At 48.7% G+C, this 26,152-nt stretch overlaps 2 protein-coding genes across 2 annotated transcripts; both read right to left on the reverse strand.

Moving 5' to 3' along the window:
- Window positions 1–7,881: 7,881 nt before the first annotated feature.
- LOC135395810 (uncharacterized) lies at window positions 7,882–8,310 on the reverse strand. The gene has a single exon (XM_064626899.1). It carries the CDS (start codon window positions 8,308–8,310, stop codon window positions 7,882–7,884), a length of 429 nt encoding a protein of 142 aa, XP_064482969.1.
- Window positions 8,311–17,819: 9,509 nt separating this feature from the next.
- On the reverse strand, window positions 17,820–25,034 carry LOC135395977 (cathepsin B-like). Its single transcript, XM_064627056.1, has 8 exons — window positions 24,953–25,034; window positions 24,348–24,489; window positions 23,730–23,939; window positions 23,150–23,265; window positions 21,580–21,821; window positions 20,092–20,208; window positions 19,894–20,022; window positions 17,820–17,924 (listed from the first exon to the last, which is right to left on the reverse strand). The coding sequence occupies exons 2-8, from the start codon at window positions 24,480–24,482 to the stop codon at window positions 17,845–17,847; spliced, it is 1,029 nt and encodes a 342-aa protein (XP_064483126.1). The 5' UTR covers window positions 24,483–24,489; window positions 24,953–25,034; the 3' UTR covers window positions 17,820–17,844.
- Window positions 25,035–26,152: the final 1,118 nt, after the last annotated feature.

The following is a 26,152-nucleotide window of genomic DNA, read 5'->3' on the forward strand; positions in this document are numbered from 1 at the left end:
ATAAAAAGAGAAGATATTATGCGCTTTGGGTGTCTCAGAGGCAGCGTTGCTTCCCTCTTACATCTCTCTGAAGCACCGATAAGCGATAAATGTACGAGGGCGTTGTATGTTTTCTCATTGATATTTTACTGGTGAACCAAAGGTGACACGGTTCTATCGCAACACGTTGTATACGCTCTTGGAGTGTCTTGATCACACACAGCAGGGTGCTGTAAAAGCCCGTGATGTCACCTCTATGTAGATAAATGTTTCGACGAATTGCTAGAACTGTTTGGAATTGCTTGAACTGTGCGCTGCACTACGATGACCTCATACTCAACAAAGTGAATTGTGCTTCACTTTTACGGATTCTGATCTGGTGCTGGACAGCTGGTCTTCCGCTTGTGCCAATTCTGCTTCCGCTATACTATGTCTGAGAAGCTTTGCTTCTTCCGTTTCTTTTCTTTTTCGTGCAGCAGCAGAATGTCTGGCTTGTACAAAATTAGACAGGAGAATGTACAATGGATGACAAATGACAGAAATAGATGTTACCATGACAGATGTTACCAACCAAACAGAGGAAAAACGATCCGAAACGCGCGTAGCCAAGTAGCACAAACATAAAGACATTCATACGCAAATATGGCTCCTTGAAGGACTAATCATAGAGAACATTAAAGGAGGCCAGGATGAGTGTGTACGTTCGGGACTTTGAAAACAGATATTCGTTGCGGGGGGGGGGGGGATTTATTGGCAGAAAAAAAAGAAAAAGAAAGGGGATGTTACCATCGCCCTCTGAATATCACCATCTTCTCACCTGATTTTCATTGTTCTTCACAGCCTACTCAGGACTTCGGGTTGTAGGAGCATTGGATCTGTTTCTTATTTCGAATCCATGCAAGCGGAATGTTGAGCACGCGAAGTATATGTGGAAGTATGCAGAGAAAATCCCCCCCCCACACACACACACATTGGGGCTCCCAAGTGAAGCTCCCTCAACAAACCGAGCGGAACAGTTTGGAACCTCAAAGGACAACACCAACAATAGATGATGATGATGAGATGGGGTGTTTCACCGCTGTGGTTTAGTACCCTAACCCATTGCACGTGGAACATTACATGAAGCTGATGAAGGAAGGATGAAAATACGAGAAAGAATGAGAGCGTCCATTCAATGGAAGACGGGAAGTCCATGACCAGGTGAAGAACCCGAGATGGATGGAGCACAGGATCTTCATGGGGACAATGAATGCAGCTCAATTGAGTGGTCTCTTGTTGATAGGGGCTACCTCATCACACAGTATGTTCTTTGCGGGCAGTAGAGTGCACATTCCATAAGAATGTGCTGAGAGTTCACAACGACACCGCACGTTAAGCAGAGGCTTGTGTGCCAGCACTTGATCATGCACTTGAATTGTGGGGTGAAAGCCACATTGAGAAGGAGTCGACGCAGGAGAGACCCCAAAAGAACCTGACCATATTCACCCACAAATATGCATTTACAAGCATCACCATAACCGAAACCATAACAAAACCATAACATAACATCACCATAACAAAAACAACACTACACGCGCTCTTTGATTTTCAATACGCGCATCCCGCGGCGGTAGGTAGATGATGCCTGCTTATTGCCATGCGAAAGGAATCAACTTGTTGTTGTTGGTTGGTTAAATAACAAGGAATAATAAAAGAAGGAAAGCAATAATAGCAGAATTCGCGCAAACGAATTCTGCTACCCCACAACAAAAGAAACGGTACGATCGCACCACAGAAGGTGCGAGCGCACCGCAAAAGTTGCTCTAATATCAGCCTCTGTGCTTGTTTACCACCGCTCATACCACGATATTCTTTGCCTGCGCGCGCCACTGGCCTAAGACCTCCTCACAAGCTCCGTGCATCGAAACAAGAGCCTCGAGAGAGCAAGAGATTTTTTTTCTTGTTTGCATGCGCAACAAATGATGCGAACTTATCTGTCTTGCAGAGTGTTTGAGATGCCGTACAGAGCATTCAATTGCTCGCGCGTTTCTTGCAAAGTACATGGAGTATTTGCGCTAACTCACCAGGTAGAGGGCTTCAACCAGCGCTTCAGTGCATCTGGTGAAGCCTACTTTACAGGTCAGAAATTTGGAACCAAAATGGAACCTCGAAGACCCCAATATTCGTTAACGAAACTTGCACCATATGTTTCGCTATGACACAGAGAACGTCCCACTAGAGAACGAATGCAAAGCGGTAACAAAGGAACGTGCTACACGCGCTTTTCTATTCCTAATACATGGCTTCTATGGGAGCAGTATCAGGTGAAGCCTGCTTTACGTTTTGTCCCGAGTTGCTGGGCATGTGTGCTCTCTATGAACCTGACTCCCAATGCACTGCCTGAGGTAACTCCAGTATGCTTTCCCAACATGAATGGCCAGAACTTCGATGAGCAGTGTTGTACTTGCTGAAAGCAATATGAAATGCTATGCCTTGACAGGTTATGTTGATATCCTCCAGACCGCCAGAGAAATGTTCTTTGCTCATTTATTCCAAACCGCACTACCAGACACAAGCCACTTGCCACCAAGCCGATGAGTATTGCCTCATAGTTAGGGTTTGTGGTTTTCGGCATTTATTTTCAACCCAATTCGGGGGGTGTTTATCGGCATTTATATGGGGGACTATAAATCGGATTTTTTCGGCATCTATATTCCGCCCCAAAAATAAATGCCCGAATACGGGCATCTATTACCTAACCTATACCTATACCTAACCTAACCATGCACACTCTCAGCTGCTTTCAGCAACTTTCCCCAACGCAACTTTAATCATTTATTTTTTTATATATCTATTCAATGTACCCTAAAGGCACCTTGGGGACTTAGATGCAGGCTACCAGGTGGAAAAACTTTATAGTATAGTGTTAAATCCCCTTCTCATTCGTATGACAGCAGACCTGGAGCGGGGTTCTATGCAGGAGCCGTTTGAAGAAGCGCCGAAAGATTGGCAATATATTTTACCTTCACAGAAGGTTCAGCAGGATCCACACAGAACTGGTTGGTCTCGCAGACGCAGAACGCAGTCCCCAGAAGCATTCCAATACTTCCTCGTGAATCAAGAACGTTCCAGTGTCATTCCAATTTCCAAACCATCATCCCAGCTCAATCCCTGGCACTTTTTTTTTTCTTGCATTTCTATTCAATACACAAAGTAATGCTGTATCTGAGAACAGCAACAATGGACGCAGTGGCTCATCACAGCCACGCTCTGGGGATCAGAAGAAGGCACTGGAGCGACCGCGCAATACAGACATGACCGTAATCGTTATACGTCTCTTTTTTGCAACCCTCAAAGCCATCGTAAATGCGTGCCTTTAATGTACCGCCCTCGAGGAAGTTCAATCGATCATAAAACTAGAAAATATCGTCACGTCCATGGTCATAGCTGATCCTCACAGGGATTAGACGTCCGTGGTCGCCTCATCGTACTCATCATGACCACAAGCATTACTTCAACCACTGTGCGATACCAAGAGACAACGATCTTCCAGTGGAATGCTAGAAGCCTCCTATTCCATCACCTATGTATTAAGCGGCGACTTCAACGCCCACAACACCATCTGGGGCAGTAGAAGATGCGATGCGAGGGGACAGCGGTTGGGCGACATATTCTCGGAACGTGACCTTCATCTTCTTAACGATGGCTCGCAAATGTTTATCAGGACCAGCCCCCTCTCGTCCTGCTTAGACCTTACAGGTGCATCAGCATAAATCAGCACGCCGCTTCCGGTGGCATGTTGATGTAGACTCACTAGGAAGTGACCATCTACCTGTACTGATCAGCATTTGTGGAGCGCATCGGCATCGTTCCGTTCATTACTCCAAAAGGACGCACTGGCATGTATTTCGTAACGCGGTCGAGAACGCTGTTGCGGCATCTACACCCGTAAGCAAGCAGGCGTTCTCCCATACTGTAGCCAGAGCTACCCAAAGCGCTACGAAGGTTTTCCGCGTCCCCGAGAAGTTCACAGCTGTAGGCGCAGAATACGAGAAGCTTCGTGCCATCCGCCGCCGCTCCGAGCGCCGAGCCCGCCGCTCCGGCCTTCCAATTCACTGGACAGAAGCCAAACGAATACAAAATGTAGTCCATAGACATTTATGCAAGCTTGCACGCGACCATTGGAGGAACTTTGCGTCGTCCCTCTCTCCCTGCACACCCCTCTCGGATTTGGTCCGCGCTCAAAGGCCTTTCTGCACCTGTGATCCAGAGGCAGCCATTCCGATCGCTATCGTTAGCTGCGGGACGCACAGAGCTACAGATCGCAGAGGAGTACTGTGCTCGCCTAACTGAAACTCCTAATCACGTACTGGCAGCCGCAAACGACATTCCCATCGTACTGGAGTTATCGGATGAACAGTCTGTAGACGTTCCCTTCTCGATCAAAGAGCTTGACTCTGCGGCACAACACTCCGGAATGCACACCTCCCCGGAGGCAGATTAAGTCACACATAAAGCCATTCAAAACCTCCCAATGAGTGGACGGCAAACACTCCTCAATATAATCAACCAATCTTGGTGCACGAAAACTGTTCCGAGTCCATGGAAAGCAGCCATGGTAATTCCCATCTAAAAACAAGGAAAATCGCCGCACAACCTCGACTCGTTTCGCCCAATAGCCCTTACCAGCTGCATAGGCAAAATCATGGAGCGCATGATCCACTCACGCATAAACTGGTATTTTGAAACCAGGGCCTATTTCCCAGAAGTCATGGCAGGATTTCGCCAAGGACGATCGGCGAAAGATAATGTCATAGACTTTGTCTCCAGCGTCCAGCAAGCTCGGACGGAAGGACAGCTAACAGCTGGTGTCTTCCCCGACGTGATGAAGGCGTACGACAGCGTGCTGCACAGCGTCATCGTCGCCACACTCCAAGAGGCTGGGATAGGGGGCAGGCCGCTATCATGGATCCAAGATTTCCTCTCTGATCGGTTCCTATTTTGTGCGCACTTCAGAGGGAGATACGACCAAATATCCCGTTCACCGTGGCGTTCCACAAGGAAGCGTACTCAGTCCACTGCTCTTCAACATCATTATGGCTTCACTCCCCTTACAGTTTCGTGAACACATCCACATAACAATATATGCTGACGACGTATGCATCTGGACCTCAGCTGTCCGCCGCGATACGATCCAACAACGTCTACAGACCGCTCTAGAAACTATTGTATCCTACCTCGCCGACCGCGGGCTCTCGATCTCACCAAGCAAAATGGTAGCCATGGCTTTTACGCACCCCTCTTGTAGCAAGTACCCTTTACATGTTGGGGGTCTAAGCGGATCCAAGCACGTAGTCTCCGAGTATGCCTAGGAGTCCCTAGGACCACTGAGACATGCTCCGTCTTCGCTGAGGCGAAGGAACCACGGGCGCATGTCTTGCGAGACAGAGAGACTCTTCGTACATACACGCGATTTCTCACCCGACACCAATCACATTACCTCCTGTCTATCGAGTCGAACTGCCCCTCGTCTACGTTCCGAGCTGCGGTCTCCCGTCTAAAAAGCTGCGTACCATCGTCCACTGCACATTTCCCATATTGGGGGGGGGGGGTATGTTTATTACGAAAAAAAAGAGGCAGGTAAAAAGGAAAGGCCAGCCAGGCAGAGGCCGACTTGCTATTCCTTGTAAAAAAGAAAAAAGGAGAAAGACGCAAGCGGCACATGGGCAGGAGGGGGGCATGAGTACATGATCAGTCAGAGGCAGTCCAGGAGCCCAGAGTCACCCAGGAAGCATATTAGCGCTCTGGTAACAGCCCATTCTTCTGCCCTACGGGGCCCAGTAGGGTGGCCAAAGAGCAGTGTTGTGCCCGCTACTCAATTTAGGTAGCGAAATACCGCTACCCGCTACCCTATTTAAAAGTAGCGCGATACTAGCGGTGCTACAAATTTACGAATGGTGCGCGATACCGCTACCGCTACCAGAAAAATGTAGCGCACTTACCCTTCCGCTACTTTCTCGCCGATGGCCTATGAATATGTGCCATATAGACGCCAGCCAGATTCAGGGCTGAGCGACGCCCGCGGCTCGAGTCTGGCTTACGTGATCTGACAGCGAGTTCACTGGACGTACTCTAGCGTTTTATTTATTTTATTTTCTCCCTCAAAAGTAGCGGTAGCGGAGGCGGTTCCGTTACTCAAAATTGTAGCGGAAATTACTTTCCCGCTACAAATAACAAATGTAGCGGAGTTACACCTCCGCTACTGAAAAAAGTTGCGATTACAGTAGTGCCGCTACAAGTAGCTACGTTACGCACAACACTGCCAAAGAGAGATCTCTGTGCCCCAGGGCAGATAGGCGGTGCGTGAGTGCGGTCCGACGAGCGGCATATCTTGGGCAGGTCAAGAGTAAATGATGGGTGTCGGCGTCGGTGGAGCAGGAGGGGCACGCCGAAGACGGACGCTGCTTGATCTTGAACAAGAACTATGGAGTACGGGCAACATTCAGGCGAAGACGATGGAGAGCTGACTCTTCCTTTCGAGACAGCCGTAGCGACACACTGAAGGCCATCTTCGGGTCAATGCGGTGGACGAAGGTGTTGGCTGCGACAGTGTTTTCCATGAAAAGGCGGGTGTCGAAGGAAAGGCGCCGGCGGATGTGTATGCAGCAGACGGATGGTGATAACGGGATGACAGTGTTGCACTCAGCTGCGCCATGAGCGCGCCTCGCTGTTGTGTCGGCACGTGTGTTTCCCTGCAAGCCAATGTGGCTTGGCACCCACTGAAACCACACGGAGTGGCCGGAGGTGACGAGGAGGTTATGCACAATCAAGATCAGTGAGCGGATGTCAGAAACAACTTGCGAGCGAGGCGAAGACAGTGCCTCCAGCGCCGACTTGCTGTCTGTGAGGACTGTCAGGCTTCCAGGTGGGCGAGAGGATACAAGCTTCAGTGCTTCATGAAAAGCTACAAGCTCCGCTTCGGTGGACGACGTTTCGTGGGGAAGCTTGAAGGCTTGTTCGATGTTTTCGGAAGGGAGGAACAGTGCTGCTGTGGAGACGTCCGCAGAGACCGAGCCGTCGGTATATATTTGCAGTCGCTGGCTGTGTAAGGCGTCCAGGTGCTCCAGCACGAGGTACCGCAGGACGGCCGGGGAATGGTCGTTTTTGCTCGTGATGCCAGGGATATGTGTGTACACGGTGGGTGTGACCATAGAACACATTGGTGGGGTGTAACACGAAGTAGACGCAGTTGATGGGACCGACACCTTCAGTCGCCGGACAGCGGCACCGAATGGCGACGCAGGGCAGTCATGGTCGATGTCCCGCAAGTGGTGGGCGGGATGACGAGTAAGGTATCCTGAGTAGACGCGGAGGGTTTCCAGGTCGCGCAGAATGTGTGCTGGAGACTCCTTGCCCTCTGCTAGGACCAGGTATGTCTCTGTCGTTTTGGGAACACGCCAGGCAGACGCGCAGGCTGCGGGCCTGGATGTTGAGGAGCTCGCGTTCATTGGCTTTGCTTATGGCGTGAAGGTCTGGGAGGCTGGTTCCGGTCACCAGGGAGGTGTGGACGAGCTTAAGGTCGGTGCAGGTAGAGCCCATGACGTTCCACAGATCCGTCGCAGGACATTGATGAGGACAGACAGCTGGGAGGACAGAGCTCTGATATGTTTGGACCAGGTGATCCCAGTCGATGGTAATCCCCAGATACTTGTGGTGTGGCACGAACTTCACCGGCAAACCTGCAACCCGTAGCGGGAACTGGCTGAATGATCGGGGCGTAAACGTCATGGCGACCGTCTTGGATGATGAAACAGACAGTCCCCGGTTGGAAAGATACTGGACAACATCATCAAGGGCTCCTTGCAGGTGACGCTGAATCGCGTCCCGGCGCGTGCCGGAGGTCCACAGACATATGTCGTCGGCCTAAATGGTGATACTGACGTTGCCTCGGAGGTGAGCTGGTAGGGAGGCCATGACAACGTTGAACACAAGAGGGCTGAGCACACTACCTTGCACACTACCCAATCCAGAGAAGGATTGGGTGTCCCCTTCCGTAGTGCGCACAAACAAAGACCTGTCCAATAGGAAGTCCTGAATCCACGACAGCATCCGGCCCCCCACGCCAGCCTCTTGGAGTGTCGCCACAACAGTACTGTGGAGTACGCTGTCGTAAGCCTTCAGAACTTCGAGGAAGACAGCGGCGGTATGTAGGCCTTCAGATCGGGCTTGCTGCGCGGAGGAGGGGACAGCGATGACATTGTCAACGACAGATCTACCTTGTCTGAATCCGGCCATCACCTGCGGGAAGAAGCCCGCACTTTCAAGGTACCAGGCGAGGCGCGAATGGACCATTCTCTCGAAAGTCTTCCCGATGCAGCTGGTAAGCGCAATTGGCCTAAATGAATCGGTATCTCATATGCTCCACCTATGTGGACGCTTTGTGCCCCTATAGTCCACACGAACATCCCTGGCCTAGCAAAGAAGAGTAACGTGCCCCTATCACCGCGCGCCAACTTGCGCTGGAACATCTAGACACTGCGCACCACCAACGAAGGGAAATGTACACTGACGGATCTGTGGTACCAGGCAGTTCAACGGCCGCATTCTACGTGCCGAGTTGTGACATCCAGCAAGGACTTAAGCTTCCTCATGAAACATGTTCCAAAGACGCAGAGCTCTACGCCATCTATGCAGCATTGTCATGTATATCGCGTTCATCAGCGGACGATTGGACCATTCTCACTGACAGCAGGTCAGCATTACAGATGATAGCCTAATACTGTGCTAATACGATTAACGACATCTGCACAAGGATCGCAAAGCGCTACAATGAATTACTCGCCTCAGGCCACAGTGTCTGGTTCCAGTGAGTGCCAGGCCATATTGACCTGCACGGGAACGCATCTGCTGATGACGCTAGTAGTACTGCCCCATTACGCACAACGACGTCGCGTGCAGTGTCGTAACGTCTGCAGTGCAGCAGTAGATGCGCTGTGTTTGCTTCCACTCTGCACGTTGCGCATGCTGAGAAGTTCTGTTGGCCCATCTTGTATATGAGTGACGGTGTTCGGGCAACATTTAACCGTAAACGGTGTACGAAAATTTCTTCCCTTCGGGTGAGCCGCAGAGTGGTCGTGTACTGTATAAGTGGTTAAATTCGCGGGCTCGATCATTCGCGAATTTTTGAGAAGCCAGGAACAGGCAATTATTCGCGGAACCTTAAATTCGCGGTACCGCGCTGCGTCCACCCTGATCTTAGGGACCATCCACCTTGAACTTCCTGGAAGAAGCTAATAAAAGGTATCGCCAGTGGGTAACTCGTTCAATTTGTCTTCCTTTCGAGCACTTCTGACTGCAAGGGTTGCGATTAGGGGGTCCTACTCGACTTGTATCTGTGTCATTGCCTAACTGCCCTGTCTCCCTTCATTCTTGTCATCGCATCGAGCAGGTGCGATTGGCACTCGATAGTGATGCGGCAACTTTTACAAAGGCCTATCCGTGTGGCAGAGTGCATAAACGCTTGCTGGATGATCCAGGCTTACAAGGAACTGGAATCACGCGACGCCTACATCCGCGCGGGATTCGTACTTGAGGGCTGGACCACAGTCTTGAGTTGCAGCGGCGAACTGAACATTTTGCGAACAAATGCAGTGTAATAGCGTAAGAAACCCTGTGTACATAAGTTGCCTCAGCGTCCTGGGCCAAACTTCATACAGATTTCGTTCATGTATTTTCTGTCATTGGTTTGAATATTTCGCGGGACTTTAAATTCGCGAAGTATGGGCCTTCGCGAATTTCGCAAAAAATAGGTCCTCGCGCAAATTACTACTTATACAGTATTCCATCTTCGGGTCGATGGAGTGTAGGAACGTGTTTTCAGGCACAGCATGTTCTATGAAGTGTAGTGTATTGCGGGCGCGGAGCCGCCTCACCTGAATTCTGCTGGCGGACGACGACATCGGTACTGATGCAATTAGCTCACCTTCCTCATGAGCGCGGCGCGCACCGTCAGTAGTACTGCCCCATTACGCACAACGACGTCCTTTTTCTAATTCAGTTCCAGGAATGCTATTCTAATCCAATTCTAAGCCAAAATCCACTTTTAAGCCAACCCAATTCAGTTGGAATCCAACACAAGTCAAATCCAAAGCCATTTGATTGGTCGCCATTAGCTCCGCCCACTTCATGTTGATTGGCCCACGCTAAGCCTACTGATCGTTGATTGGTTGACCGTAGCTCCGCTCCTTTATGCTAATTACTTGGCTCCTCTCCCTTCACGTTGATTGGACCACGCTAAACCTACTTTTCTTTGGTTGGTTCATCATAGCGCTGCCCAGTTATGCTAATTACCTGGCTCCGCCCACCTCACGCTGATTGGTGCACGCCGATCGCTGAGCCTCTATGCTAATTAGCCAGCTCCGCTGATTGGTCCGCGCTAAGCCTACTCATCCCGATTGCTCCTCTTCTCCACAGACTTCGAAGCCCCCACTGATTGGCTCGCGCTCAGCCCACCATAATGTCTAGCAGTCCTGATTGGCCTACTGAACATAGCCTTAACCGGCGCCAGCCAGATGGTGCGCCGATCGCTTGGCAGTAGCTTCAGATGGTTCTAACCCAATTGGGTGTCTCTATCTCAGATAGCTCTACGAGAACGAACAGACCAGAGGGAAAAAATACCTTTCAACGTTTATTGAGTACATGTTTGAGGAAAAGCATGGCGGTCTTGAAGAGGTTGATTCCTTTGATGCTGGGCGTGGTTCCACGGAAGTGACGGATCATGTAGACGTCTCCAGGACAGCGGCTGAGAAAAATTTCGTCCTCCGTGAGTTGACACTTCCTGTGCACTGGATATCTTCGTAGCTGTCGCTCATGTCCAGCGAGTGAAGGCACGCAGCGCTCGAGTAGCGTTCCTGTCCAGGTTAATGCCGGACCGCATAGGTACCACGTGCCACTCTATGATGCCCAAGATGTCGCCAGGGCATTCGTGCGCGTACGAGTACTTATCCTTCTCCAGCTTGATGCTCGCAGTACAGTTGCCAGCGTCCAGCGCCAGCGCGCACGAGACGAGCGAGAAGAGAACGAGGTACCACATCCTTCCAGTGACGCAGTCCAAATGATGCTACTCCTACTTATCCACTGCATTATCTGTGCAGCGGGGGGAAAGAATGCCAGGTGAAATCTCGCTATCTACGTCATCCACTCGAGTTTACCATATTCGCAGCTTCCGTACGGGTAGGAGTCCACGTTATTGTAGAGATATCGTTTGTCGTCGTACGCCATCAGACTTCTTTTCACATTTCTGATGGTGTACATGCACTGTATCTTTCCCACTATTGACACCTGTTCGTGCGATACGCTAGCGTGCTTGAATAGGGTATCGTGGTACGTATCATGGAGGAGGTGTTTGCGCACAATGTTCTTTTTGACCCCTTTAGCTCTTGCAATTTGTTTTCCCACGGCTAATTTGATGGAATACATTTTGGCTTTCAAGCATATTACTTCCTCAACGGGTATGCTACCCGTTTCCCTTTTGAACGCGCCAAGCCTACCGCGGTTCCTCTCGCTGTACAGCGGATGATCACGATCGAAGGAAGACAAGTCTAAATGGTCGTCGGCGATCGCACGTAACTGATCTTCGTAGTCCTTGCAGAATAGGCCGAGGATCAAAGAATCCATGTCAAAGTAGCAGGAAATCACCGGACAGGTGAGCTTGCTCAGCAGGGTTTCATAGTAGAACGAGTACATGGTTAACTTACTCAGTTCTAAAATCTGCAGGGGGGAATCGCATCGCACTTTTCTCTTGCACATTTCGTACATGACGCAATCAGGGGACAAAATTTCCATTCGTACGCATTCCGCCCGACTCCCGAGGCGACCCGCCGTCTCCTAATCGAAGGCTACACGAACTCCCGCATATTAAATTTATTTAGTAACGTCCGCCCGAAGAGCGCATTATTTGAGATTTTATAGAAATTTTTCTCGAACGTCGTGCTCGAGGCGACGCGTCTGGCAACATTGTCCTCGATATAGGGACACAGGAATGGTGCCTGACAAAATTTTAGAATTCGGTGAATTTTCGTCACCCGCATGCCCAATCTACAATAGAGCGCGAGCAGCGCGTAATGAACGCCGCAGTCGACCTTGTCCTTGCACGTGAGCAGCAGCTCTTTGTCAGGCTGATACATCAATTCTTCGAGGAGCCCTCCCCCCCCCCCCCTCCCCCCCCTGCTGAAATGGTGAGAGCCATTCCCTCGGGACGACCGCCTTCTCGGGAGCCAGTTGGAAGTACCGCGTCAGCGCGTAGATAGGTTTTGGATACTCCAAGTCGCATACGTACAGGTATCCCACGTCCGAATCCGTGGGGTGACGCACAAAATCCACAGAGCTAAAATCCTCGACCCATTCGAAATCGCCGACGGGGAGGTGCTTTATCATACTGAATCTGTAAAGATTGTTGCAATCTATGTACGATATGGGGGTACACGTCCTCTTTATCGGGATCGTAGCCACTGCACAGCGGGTTGTTAGCCCGTAAATGACGCCTGATCGCCTGACAGAGCCCGCCTCTAGCACCCGATTCGATGGTTCGGTACATGTCCTCATCGATGATCAGTTCCAATTTTGCCCGCATGTAATTTAGAGCGCATTGCCACGAATAGGATGCCAGAGAAACGCAATGAAGCAATTCCAATCCGCGCGCGTCATAGCACAGGCGCCGGAAGTGGTGCATTACGTCAGCATGTAACAGGGTATCCGTTTTCAGGTACAATGCAATATAATACCGCAGATTCGAGCATCCAAAACGTTCAAATACGTGCAGCGCGTACTGATACTCTTTGTCGCTTATATCCTCCCCCGTCAGATCGTTTCGGAAGGCGGATTTCGCCGGCAGAGCCAATTCGTGGTATACTGCGAACGAGCTAACGTGGGCGTAGGGGAATACACCTTTACGAAGCAAAATTTCGTAGTCGTCTTCTAATACCTGCTTCAGGCGTTGGAACGCCTCTGCGCCCCCCGTGGATTTGACGGTTTCCACGAGCTCTCCCAGCGAAAAATTTAGGTACTGCATGGTATCTCTGAATAGGAAGGTGCCAATTTTGAACGATCGGATTTCTTCTATGGAACTGGCCACGATGAAGGGAGCACGCTTCCACCCGAGAAGGTCAAATTCCCGCAGCAGTCCGGCCAAATCGTAGGCAAGATCCATGACGGGTAGATTTCCTCTCGTCGTGCACGCCACGTTACGGGGGTTGCACAGCGTCGCGTTGTAATTTGTCTCGCGGCAGTACAACTCTTGGAATGGTCATAGTGCCGGACACGTGGTAGATTTTGCGCGAACTCCCCCCTACAGTACGCGCAGTGGGTGGCAGGTCTGTGCCGCGCTCGTTGTTCATCATTCAGCACCATTTCGGCAGGGCATGCATTCACGGCGATCACCTCGTCCCACATTTCCATCAAAGCTCAGACGCACTGCCTCGCGGAATCTTCACCGTGGTGCGTCCTGATGTGCATCACCTTCGAGGCGTGGGTGCGCACGGGCACGGTGCAGAAGCTAGAGGTGACAGGACGTTGCATGCCAACACCACTGTGCGCGAGTACGCTCTCAGTGTCCAACGCTTTTCGGCTTTTCGCCCGTGACAGAGTGTACCGAGTCATTATAGTCGGGCACTATCTTCGGCAGCGCGTTAATATAATTAAACTTCCCCGTACTAGTGAAAAGCCTGGCTATTCTTTCCCTAATTGTTCCCTGCACGCGTTCATAGGAGGCCGCCTTCATTCCACCTTGCGTGCTATAGCGATTTATTAGCGACTGAACATACTGACAAACGGGAGAACCCCAAAATTCGCTTCCGCGATCCGTGAGGAGATTCTTTGGAATTCCATGACGGAAAACCCGTTGGAAAGCTTTTTTTACGTCTTGCGGGCGGTTTGTGCGAATGGGGACCATGTACAGGTACCTCGATAGCGTATCTATGACCGTTAAGATGTACCTGAAGCCCTTGTTAAATGTCTGATATTTTTACATATCTCGCAAAGGTCATCCTGATATAAATCCCTCACGTAAGTTGCGATGATGGAGCGCCGCTTAAATTTTTTCTTCACTGGCTTGTGAAGGCTGTAAGCATCTTCTTTTTTCAGCTGTTCCACGGCTTCTGCGCGCGTGAGCTTGTGATAACGTCGGTACCGATCGACTCCACCTAACCCTTTCTCCTTGATCTTTCTATTGGGTCCCATATTTCCTCCAGCGAGCAATGCGGTGCATTCTCAGAGTGCTTATAATTTTCTATACTTTTTTGTACCAACTGGGTTTCTTGATGAGCGTGCTACGACGTGCTAAGTAGCTCACAAGGGCCACAATGTTTGAGCGATTGATTCGCTTCCCTCTATATACTAGTACATTATATACCTGCCAGGTGAAAACTTTCTTCAATTCTTTTAGCACAGATTTCGCGCGTCCTTTATCAACACGGCAGGGTAGAAGGTTAAAATCGAATTGATTGGGTTCCGGTTCGGGAGCCGAATGGACTGGTTCCAGAGGAGGAGGAGGGGGAGGAGGATGATAGTGAGCACGCTTCAGCAAGAAATAGAGGGCTTCCAATATTTTGCCCACCTTTACGTCGTCTGAATCGTTAGATTTCAGAACTTCACCTCTTTCTATTCTATGAGCCATGACCTATGGTTTTCGATATCGCTCGCCCGGCGACTCCCGCCACGAGAATTGATAGCCCTGAGAGGAGCAGTGGAAATATGGGAATGAGACCGCCCCGTTGTTGCCTAATATATTTCTTCAACTGCCTGCTTTTGTGTTTCAAGTTTTTATGAAGTTCCGTCGAAAGTGGGATATTTCCACGTAGAATGTTCAGACAGATTTCCGAAAGGATTCAAATGTCGTCGCAGCTGAGCTCTTTAAGTTGATAATGAAAAAATGGCTAGGAAGCAAGCGAGCTGGTGAAGATGATGCATAATGTAAAAACCCTGAGACTAGACTTCGTGTTGTGTCTGTCCCTTCGTGTTCGCTAGTCGCGGGGTTTTTTACATTATGCATTATGCACCTTTAAGTAGCTGTGCGCGGTGCGTTGGTTTGCTGGTGGCCAATACTTTGAGGAGCGTGAGATGTCTTCTAAGATCGGTCGTCATTTCGCGGGCGTAAACAGGAACTGCCGGTCGTGCGGTAAAATACCCATGCGCAGGCTACGAGAGGGGGGTGTTTGTGAAGATCTACAACTAAATAACTGTGCGCCTTCTCCGTCGCCTGGTTATATGCGTCGAGAAAATAGGAGAGCCCCTGTTTCCCGAATACCTGACGTCCGAAGGTTTCGATCTGTTGTACGGACCGAGCGTTCCGGAACAATATGATATAACTGGCGTTCAGCGATATTGTTCGAAAAGAGGCGTTGTGATAGAACAAGGCTTGTGTGATCAGGATCACTGACGCATTTTCATGGAGGCTACCATGCACAAACAGCGACTCTACCTCCGATAGAACCCCCTTTTCCGTGATTTGATCGTCAATAACTATGAGAGTGGGATATCGCTCATCCCAATCTGCGGGTATCCTGTCCATAAACTCCACGCCGTCAAAATCCTTTTCCCAGCCAGCTGCATACTTCCGTACGTAGAGTATCTTCTGCGGTGGAATGCTAAATAACTCGGGGTGCCTCATTATATTCTGCGTGAGCACCGTCTTCCCACACATGGACGCGCCGGAGACGAGAATTCGAGCGGGGTGCTGGAACTGCACGCGCATCGTGGAATAACTTGAGCAGGCTGTGTAGCGAGGTGTGATGCATCTTTATATTCATCCATAGCTCCTAGCGCGATTGGTGATCGTCTCCAGGACTCTTATTTCTTCCTGACATATATAGTTCCTGAAGCTCGCACAGTGGTTGCTCCCTGTAAGCCGACAGGTACTCATCCAAGATTTCGCGTATGATGTCCCACAACTTGTTTGCGGTGAAACGGGAGCACAATATGTGGCAGCACATCTCGACGAAGTTCTCTCGCTCGTGTGACGCCTTGAAGTGGAACAGCGCGGAGTTGATGCACCTGAGCCGCGCCATCTGGTGGCACGAGGTAAGTTTGGAGGTATGAGATAGAGACACCTAATTGGGTTGGAACCATCTGAAGCCACTGCCGAGCGATCGGCGCACCATTTGGCTGGCGCCGGTGAAGGCTCTGTTCAGTAGGCCAATCAGGACTGCTAGACATTATGGTGGGCTTAGCGCGGGCCAATCAGTGGGGGCTTAGAAGTCTGTGGAGAAGAGGAGCAATCGGGATGACTAGGCTTAGCGCGGACCAATCAGCGGAGCTGGCTAATTAGCATAGAGGCTCAACGATCGGCGTGCACCAATCAGCGTGAGGTGGGCGGAGCCAGGTAATTAGCATAACTGGGCAGCGCTATGATGAACCAACCAAAGAAAAGTAGGTTTAGCGTGGTCCAATCAACGTGAAGTGAGAGGAGCCAAGTAATTAGCATAAAGGAGCGGAGCTACGGTCAACCAATCAACGATCAGTAGGCTTAGCGTGGGCCAATCAACATGAAGTGGGCGGAGCTAATGGCGACCAATCAAACGGCTTTGGATTTGACTTGTGTTGGATTCCAACTGGATTGGGTTGGCTTAAAAGTGGATTTTGGCTTAGAATTGAATTAGAATAGCATTCCTGGAACTGGATTAGAAAAAGGACGTCGTTGTGCGTAATGGGGCAGTACTACTGACGGTGCGCGCCGCGCTCATGAGGAAGGTGAGCTAATTGCATCAGTACCGATGTCGTCGTCCGCCAGCAGAATTCAGGTGAGGCGGCTCCGCGCCCGCAATAGACTACACTTCATAGAACATCCTGTGCCTGAAAACACGTTCCTACACTCCATCGACCCGAAGACGGAATACACGACCACTCTGCGGCTCACCCGAAGGGAAGAAATTATCGTACACCGTTTGCGGTTAAACGTTGCCCGAACACCGTCACTGATATACAAGATGGGCCAACTGAACACCTCAGCATGCGCAACGTGCAGAGTGGAAGCAGACACAGTGCATCTACTGGTACACTGCAGACGTTACGACACTGCACGCGACACCCTCAAAGGACGCCTGACTGCTCTGGGACACACACACATAGACCTTCCTTTATTACTTGGCCCTGTCCGACGCTCCCGTCAGTGGTGCGTCACTCGAGCTTTCCTCGACTTTCTCCACACGACAGACCTCATGAAAAAACTATGAATTGACCTTTCATGTCATCTACACATCACGCCACCCTCATCATCTTATATTTGTTTTTACTTCATCTTTGTGATATATTTTGATTGAGGAATAGCAAGCCGACCTTCCGTCAGGCTGACCTTTCCAAAATAAACGTATATCCCTCCTTTCTATTCAATGAGTATCCGATGAAATGATGATCCGTGTCCCTCTAGTAAGGCCAACGCCCGGTCTGTGGTTGCAATTTCAATTGCCCATACGCAACACTCTACCAACCTTCCCGAACCGCACTCTCCGCATCCCTCAACGAGCTAGACGCCCGCCCTCTCAAAAAATTGCTTGGTCCCCGGCCACGTTCAGCACACCAACGCTCTGCCCTCAAGGCTCTCTTCACCTTTCTGGACACCACAGGACTTCGATCCTCATTGTGAAGGGGCTCATTATTTCATTCCCCACATCACCACCAACAACAGGGTAGAGTATCGCCCCCGGCGATGAAACTCCCCAGTCATCCTCCCGTAATGAAGTTTTTTTTTCTTTCTCTAATATATTCACACCTGTGTTATGTCTATCCACGGCTCTGTTCACTCACGCCCACACATGCTTGCATCGTGATGACGCGCGCTTAATGTTAGCAACATGCCATGAGTCTTCATGATAAAGCGAGACATACACGAGTGGTTTATTTGGTCCGCGGAATTCCAGCATAGATGTCGTCTTCAATTCCGCATTCATCGGAACCCCTCAGGATCTTGAAGTAGCCTGAAATAGAAAATGCAATAAAAGTGCTTTCATCACATGCCCACTAGGTACGTCGCACCAAACCGTATATATGTATACATATAAAGGAAAAGTAGCTAATCCTCTATGGCTGCACGTTGAGCATACGTTTATAATTTGATCGTGCACTGCCAGCCTAGTACAGCTGTTTCGTCCTACTTGGGAGTCGTCGACCCGGCGTAGGGATGTGGGAATATACGTATATACATAGGGTGTCTCAGTTAAATCCCCGGGCTAAATAATTCGCGAACGGGTGCACCAATCCCACCTACAAGCAGCGAACCGCGTGAATGAGTGAGAGGCGCTCATTATTTAAATAAAAATTCGAATGAGTTGCTTGAAAAACATAACAGGGCGCGGTCGGCATTAAAATGGGTACTGCACCTTTTGGGACCTTCAGTGGACACCATTTATAGAAAAATCTGCTACCGAAGCGGGTCATTTGTTTCAGTAATTAATTGGTTTCGGTTTACATATTTTTGTCGCGGCTCGTAGCGGTGAAGCGACAAAGGACGTTCTTCCACTCCCTTATCCACCAATGAATTACGTGTTCGTGAGCTTACTTCGCAACGGGAAGTGCTGGAGAAAAAATAACAGCGTCAAACAGGCTACGCCAGTCCCCGCCCCGCTTATCTGACTGATATGCGCCCTTTCTCTGTTATGACCGCAAGGACGAAAAACAGTTAATCACATAGTATCGTAGTATCACATGCTTTTCAGTTTTTCTTCAGCACTCCCCATTGCGAAGTAAGCTCTAGAACATGTAATTCATTGATGGATAAGGGAGTGGAAGAGCGTCCTTTTGCACTTTACCGTGACCAGCTGCGACAAAAAAATGTAAACCTAAACCAATTAATTACCGCAACCAACGACCCGCTTCGGTGGCAGATTTTTCTCTAAAAGGTGTCTACTGAAGGTCCCAAAAGGGGTAGTACGCATTTTAATGCCGACGGCGCCCTGCTTTAGATGTTATGTTTTTCACGAAACTCATTTGAATTTTTATTTAATTAATGAGTGCCTCCCACTCATTCACACGGTGCACAGCCTGTAGGTGGTATCCGACAGATACTTGTAAAAAAGAACGTTCTTCGATTGGTGCACCCGTTCGCGAATTATTTAGCCCGGGGATTTAACTGAGACACCCTGTATATATATATATATATATATATATATACATAAGTTGCTTATATGGACATGTACAATATAGTTAATTTCCCCTTCATCGCCGTCTCAGACTCGCTCATTCGTCCCAGTATATACAGAATGTCTTTTTTTAGGCCATACAGGTTTTCCATTTAAAAACTATACGGGATATAGACATACTGTTTTCACTTAATAATTACCCAAAAATCGTTATTTAACGTTTTAATTATAAAAGTTTCGAAGTTGTCCCAATGAGAACATCTATTCCTTTAGGTGACCTGATATCGTAGCCGTTTACAGAACAAAAATCCTTTCGGTAGATCGGTCGCAAAAAAATTCGTGAACGCCATTTTTTAAATTGATTTTCTTCATTGCCCATCTTCCGAGACCTGTCTTTCCTTCCTAGTAATGGTACATAATACGCTCCGCCTCCTGTTATCGACAAATCAGGAGCGAGAACGTATTGTCATTTGAGGTTATGGTTGGCTAGGAGCGTTGGCTGTGTTGCGAATATACGGACCGATCGGACTGATCTGTGCAAAAGACCTCAAATCGCCTTTTAGAGTCGACACAGTCGGCGGGCTAGCTTGGTAGAGTTCATAGTATGGTATATAGCATTGTAATGTATATATTGTATTGTATAGTAACGTAGTATAGAGCTAGAGTATTAGCACGCACTTGTGTATTTCAGAATCTTCCTGCCTTTCCTCACTCTCTCTCTCTCTTTCTTTACGTTTGATCTTGGGAGAGGTCCTTTGATGTACTTGTGCATATATTTAAAGTTTCAGTATTTCATTTCCACACCTACCCTTGTCTCCCCAGTCGGTGTTCCACGAGTTGGCCACCAGCCAGTAGGGCACACCCTTTTCCGTGCCCCATCCCAGGATTTTAATATCATGCACGCCAAGGAGTCCGCCACGGTGGTGTTGGTACACACCTGCGAAAAAGGATTTTTAGAAGTGCTAAAAACTCTTCACTGTCGGCAGTAGAGTAAGGGATAGCATACCGGATTTGTAGTTCAAGAAATCGCAATAGACGCCGAAAGTAGCTTGCACTGGTCCGTTTTTGTAGATCTCTGCCTTAATCTGGTCTTGGTCTGCTTCAACGTAGTAAGACGTTTGCCCTGGGGAAAGTACAAATGATCTGAAGACACCACCGTAGGAAAAATCACTCTCACATAGCTCCCGAGTCGGTTTGTGGAAACATGTCTTAGGCTATGCAGAATACCGGGATGAGCTATTGGGATAACCATACAAGGACGACTTCTGATTGGTTTCTCTTCGCTATATGGTTTCAAGTAGTCCGCTTTCTTCCGTCCAGCATATTGTGCGCTTCCAACCGAGTGATAAGCGATTTCAGTATTTTGCATGGTGTATCTCACAGTGTCCCACATTTACTGATCAGTAGCAAACATTGCGACAGCTGAATGTTTGATGAAACAACTTCGCGAACGATGCGTACCTCAACTGGACGGTGAAGTTTCGCAAAATGAAACAGAGATGGCGCCTGCGGGAATCAATAGTTTTGGGAGGCTCGAAGGAATATAATAAGGTACATGTTAAAACAGAACTTCACCACATAGCACGCTCTTAGGCAACCATCATTCCGAATGATATCACTTTGTGACCTTATTTGCTGAAAATCGGAGGAGGCGTCTATCTGGGACACATTATGCTTGTCCCAGATAGACTCCTCCCTCTGTTTGGAACCAATCATGACACAGAATAATATCATTCGGTATAGTGGCTGACTAGGAGCGTGCGATGTGGTGAACTTCTATTTTAACAGTATAGATGGGACGTACTGTGATTTGTAATTTTCATAATAAGCATATACTCTTCCGTTTGAGCATTCAATGAAGTCCCCCTGAAGTTCAGCGCACTGCGCGAAGCTCTCTTTAGGGTTTGCGCTATCATCGCTAATGCTAATCACTAATGCTATCTGTTACACACGCAAAGGCGGTTACGTACGACGCACTAAAACTTCCTATATTCTCTCATTGTCATGAGTCATGAACTATTGAAGTACGGTAGAGTCACAGTATGCTGTTAGGACGGATCGATGTATATCTGGTGTTTCAGTTAAAGCCCCGGGATAAATAATTTGCAGACGGGTACACCAATCGAAGAACGTTTTTATGAAGTTACGTTTTTTCACAAAACTCCTTCGAATTTTTATTTAAATAATGAGCGGCACCAATTCATTCACGCGGTGCGCAGATTGTAGGTGGTTCCCTGACAGATACTTTTAAGAAATAAAGTTCTTCGACTTGTGCACCGGTTCGCGAATTACTTAGCCTGGGGATTGGACTGATGACACCCTGTGGAATTACCAGGACGCATCCGCCATTACGGCATGTGTCTCCGCCAGTGCGTGGTCATGTGCTTACGACGACCAACGGTAATGACAGAGGCTACACAACTGCGCCTAGCGCGATTCGCGTCGCTTTCTGCCTTTTAGCACATGAGTTCTTTGTTTCTGCTGTGGAGCATACCATAATGTTTGTCCTCTTTGTAGGTCTTCTGGTACCCATCGCGGCATTTCTTTTGGCAACTCGGAGCTTGGCCGCCTTCCGTACAAGGTGGACGCTTGCCCTTGCCAAAGTGTTCGCAGGGAGGAATTGAGTAGGGCTTGCAGCCGTCCTTGGTGCCAAAGAGACCGCCAGTCACAATACCTTCACTTTTCCAGTACTCCCAAGCAGCACCAGAGAATCCGCCTTTGCACCCGGGAGGGACGCTTAAACAAAGATAAAACTCGGGTGGGTTGGTATATGTCTACTAGATACTAAAGTCAATGGATCTTTTTTACAACAAATTACGCGCTTGACCCTGAGGCGAAGGAGAGGGTTATCTCCGTCCTCATTAGATGGCGCAGTATGGGGACGAGAGAAGTGGAGACCAGTGGGGGAGACCGTGCGAACGGCGCGAAATCGTCGGTCCCATCTCCGGACCAGTTTTGGACCTTTGTGCTACCGACGTCGAGTTGTTTTGACGCGCTCCGAGCGTGGTTTGCTGCAGAGCTGCTAGGATACGACGCGTATGTGAAAAAGGTCCATTGAAAACCCATTGCAGCAGGCGACTCGTCGTCATCGTCTCTCTGTATCTTCCGTTGTTTTCGCCATCACCTACTGCACAGGAATATTTATTGAAGATAGTTTGCAGTTACTTTCATCACCTTTAATGACTTATAGATCATGAAGTTCATGGTAGAGCTAACTGCGGTGTTCCTCCTGCTATACCTTGGCTTCTAGTAATGACGCTCGTTTAAGTATTCTAGAGTTGTTACGCGTGTGGTTGACGGTAAAATAGCGGACGAAGCAGGTGGTAGAGCACAAGGACGCTCTCCAAGGAAAAATTTATAGATTTTTTGTTTAATTTCTGCGTGTAGTTCATTAACTTCTCAGATCACTGCTTTATTTCTTGCTGACTTGGCGGTTTTAAATCCTGGCACCCAGAGACGTACCCATGACGTCAGCAACGGGCAGCATGACGGGTGTCGCAACAGTACCCTGAAAATTCTAAACTACATTCGTACACGCGCTACACACTTTGAAGATCTTACCCGTAAGAGAGCAGCAGCACAGCTGTGGTGTGCTTGCATGTCTCTGACATCCCCATCCCTGCAGGGCAGGATGCTCGCTGCTTGATATTTCGGCTTCGCTCCCGGTAAACGGGAAATTCATCTTCACGGAGTGTGGTTGATCAAGCACGCCGGAGCTTCCCAAATAATAAGTCACAACTATTGCCTTGTCTTTGGACAACACGGTTATGCCTGCCAGAAGTAATACTAACGGACTCGTACGTCCGATTGACATCTGAGGGATTTCCATCGGGCGTACGAATTCGTTAGGACATTATTCGTACATCCAGAGGATATACGGTGTTGCTGGGGGTACGAGCAGCGTTTAAGACTGGTTCGCCTTCAACGCATCGAGGATCAACATTGCGCAATTCAGAAATCTGAAGATGGAAACCAAGCGACAACCTGGATACGCCCGCCATGTTGGAGTTTACATGCGCCACCTACAGGTCATGCAAAGGGCGAGTAAATATCTGGCGACATACCCATAGCCGCACGTTATGCAGCAGCCCAACAGGTCTTCCGCTGAAATGTTCACTTGGACCTTCCCCTGGCTGTGAATGCAGACACGGTCCGACATGACTTCCACTGCACCGAACGCCTTTGAGCGAGAAAGAAACTCTCATCAGACACCATTCCGTAACCATGGATCCACACGGGCGACATTCCACCAGAAGAAGATGCGCCATAACTTTCTACTGTCACGTGAGCGTGTACACTGCTCACCGTTGGGAATATCCTGCTACATAGCCACAGGATATTCCGTAGCAGACGGCAGGAAAACACGTTGACGGTGTCGTCTGCTAAGTGTCGTCTGCTAAATGTGCATTACTCCACTCCCGATATTCCGCACCGTGTGAATGCTGAACATAACACGGGACGGAACTTCGCCTGTCTAAGCAGTTTGCTTTGCTTTTTGCTTTCTCTTCCACTAGAATATTCCATGAGGATGTCGCTCGTGTGAATATACGGTAAATGAAATAGAACAACACGTGAAAAAGAAGAAACCATTCCGTAGTTTCTCTTTCTTTATCAAGAAAAGAAAAAAAGATTTGTGTGACGTACCCAACCAGATCCACATGAACCTTGGTCCCTGATGACTCCGATGGAATGACAGTGACTCCATTTCTGGCGGGCGTCGAAGCTACCGGGAAGAGCATCCGGGTCTACGTCGTGCTCGATAGCCGGCAGACTGTGCATGAGCGACATGTCGTGGACGCCCATAAGACCTCGGAGATATTCCAGACTGGTGGACTTGTCGAAGTTGCGACCAGCCTATACGATACAAAGTGAAACAAACGAGTAGGCACAACAGAACACATGTTACGTATTCTTTCTCATCTAATGCTGATGAGCCAAAAATCCAAATCATGATCATCATCATTCTTTCTCAACATCGACAGTGAGTTCATATTGTTATAAGCGATCTGAAAACGCCGGAGAGAAGAAACAGGACCCTTAAAGCTTCACTACGGATGTAAAAAAAAAATAATTCTATTTCGTGCTCTAAATCAACCGCGATCGAAGAATGAGTACTCGAAACAAAAAGACAAAACGAGATGCGCACGTGATGTGTCACGTGTCCTCATTGACGGCTGCCCTGCCTCACTGCGTCGTTAGCTGGTCAGCGACGTGTATGAGTCTGATTGTAAGGCTCGTGCGATGCCGGCCTTGCTGACTTACCGTCCAAGTCGTGTTGAGGTTGTTGATGAAATCGATCATCTCATCCGATGTCGGATGGAGGCCGTCGGGAGCGACAGCACGTGACCAGGAGACGGCCACCAAAGCGCTTAGAGTCACCGCAAACTTCAACATCATCGGTTATCTAGAACAAACACGGTTTGATAGAATAAAATCAGGTTTCTAGACGTTTGAAATACAGCCTTAACCCTCGAGTACTTATAGTTCGAAAATCGTGAGTCGAAATTACGTGTAGCATATTATTGAACCAATCATCCAGCTTCTTTTGACAGATATTTATCTGGAAGTCGGTCACTCAGAAATTGCACGTCTAAGGTGATCAGTGCGGTAGTTAAATTTGCGTAGCTTTCGCGTCAGGAAAGTCGACTTGAAGCTGAACTGAAAGTTTCGATCACTTATATGCGACAACATTTCGCAAGGAATGTTTCCGTGTGTAAGGAATTTTTCAGGAAACACGGAATGTACACGATGCTGGAAGTTCGTTACGCCAACTGCACCCCTATATTAACAACCATTAAACAGACGCAGTTCCTGTCCTATCTCAAAACGCAAAAAGCTTGTGACTCTCATACAGAGACCTGACCTACCCTGTTGACGACCCCGAGTGCAGAGTGCTCAGCTACCGGCGTTTTTATACCATATCTGAAGTGTCCATACAGATGGACCATCCATTGTTCCGAAAGGAGGCCCTATGCGACGTGCTTCCAAGAAAGAGATTTCAACTTGCGGTGGCGGTTTATTGTTTCCTGAACCCAAGCAACACTAATGTACTCAAAGTCGAGTGCAATGGGGTGGGCGGATAGGTGGAAGGCCCTGAAGAGACTCTTGAAGCTCACATACATTGATAAGACGTTGTGCTATTTGGGGACCTATTGATTAGGAGACACTTTCCGATCGATAAGATTGGTGTTCGAGGAATGTAGGAGAGATGGACTCATAGTCACGCTCCTGGTCGCATTGTCATCGTGACATCGCAAAAAGAAACGAAGCTTCAAGAGATGTCGTGTAGAGAGAGCAACAAACCCGTGATTTTTCCGAAACAATAGTGTGTTTTAGTACATCGTACGCCATTGCCTTCGCGTACGCAAGTGCTACACGAAAAACGAAAGCTTCCCCTGTGTGTGTGTCTGAAAGCAGGGGCGTCCTGGAGTAGCCAGTTCCGTGTGGCTCGAGTGTAGCATCTCCATTTTGTTCTTCTACAAACCAAATCGTCAGGCGATGTGCGAAGTATATCATGTATCGGCTCTACTCCAGCTCATTCCGAGACAACTCATACCAGGTCAACTCATACCAGACCACACCCAACTCATACCGGGACAACTCGTACCACACCCAACTCATACCGAGACAACTCATACCAGGACAACTCATATCAAGGCAACTCATACTGTTTATTTTATTTTATTTATTTTTTGTGGGAAGTATTTAATGTTTATTTTCGTCTCGCGGGAAGAGGTGTTGATTACGGGTTAGCTTTTTTTTGTACGATTCAAATTCAAGTCACGCAGAGAAAGGTCATATCAGGAAAAAATGTCGCATAATGTGCAGTTATACTGAAGAAAAATACGGCAGTCGTACAGATGACAGTCGCCGACGCACACTGAAAAATAGTTAAAGCACACTGCAGTTGTAATGAGAAATGGGGACTTTATCTCTGAAGAATACAAATCGAGAATCTCCCACATTTTCATTGTCGCACGGAACACTAAAACCCCAGTACGTGTTTAATTGTTCTCAATCCATATTGCATCCCTTTACAATGCTGTGCATTGACACGTTTCTCCAAG

Source organism: Ornithodoros turicata, chromosome 5 (genome assembly GCF_037126465.1).
Source record: "Ornithodoros turicata isolate Travis chromosome 5, ASM3712646v1, whole genome shotgun sequence".
Classification (NCBI taxonomy): domain Eukaryota; kingdom Metazoa; phylum Arthropoda; class Arachnida; order Ixodida; family Argasidae; genus Ornithodoros; species Ornithodoros turicata.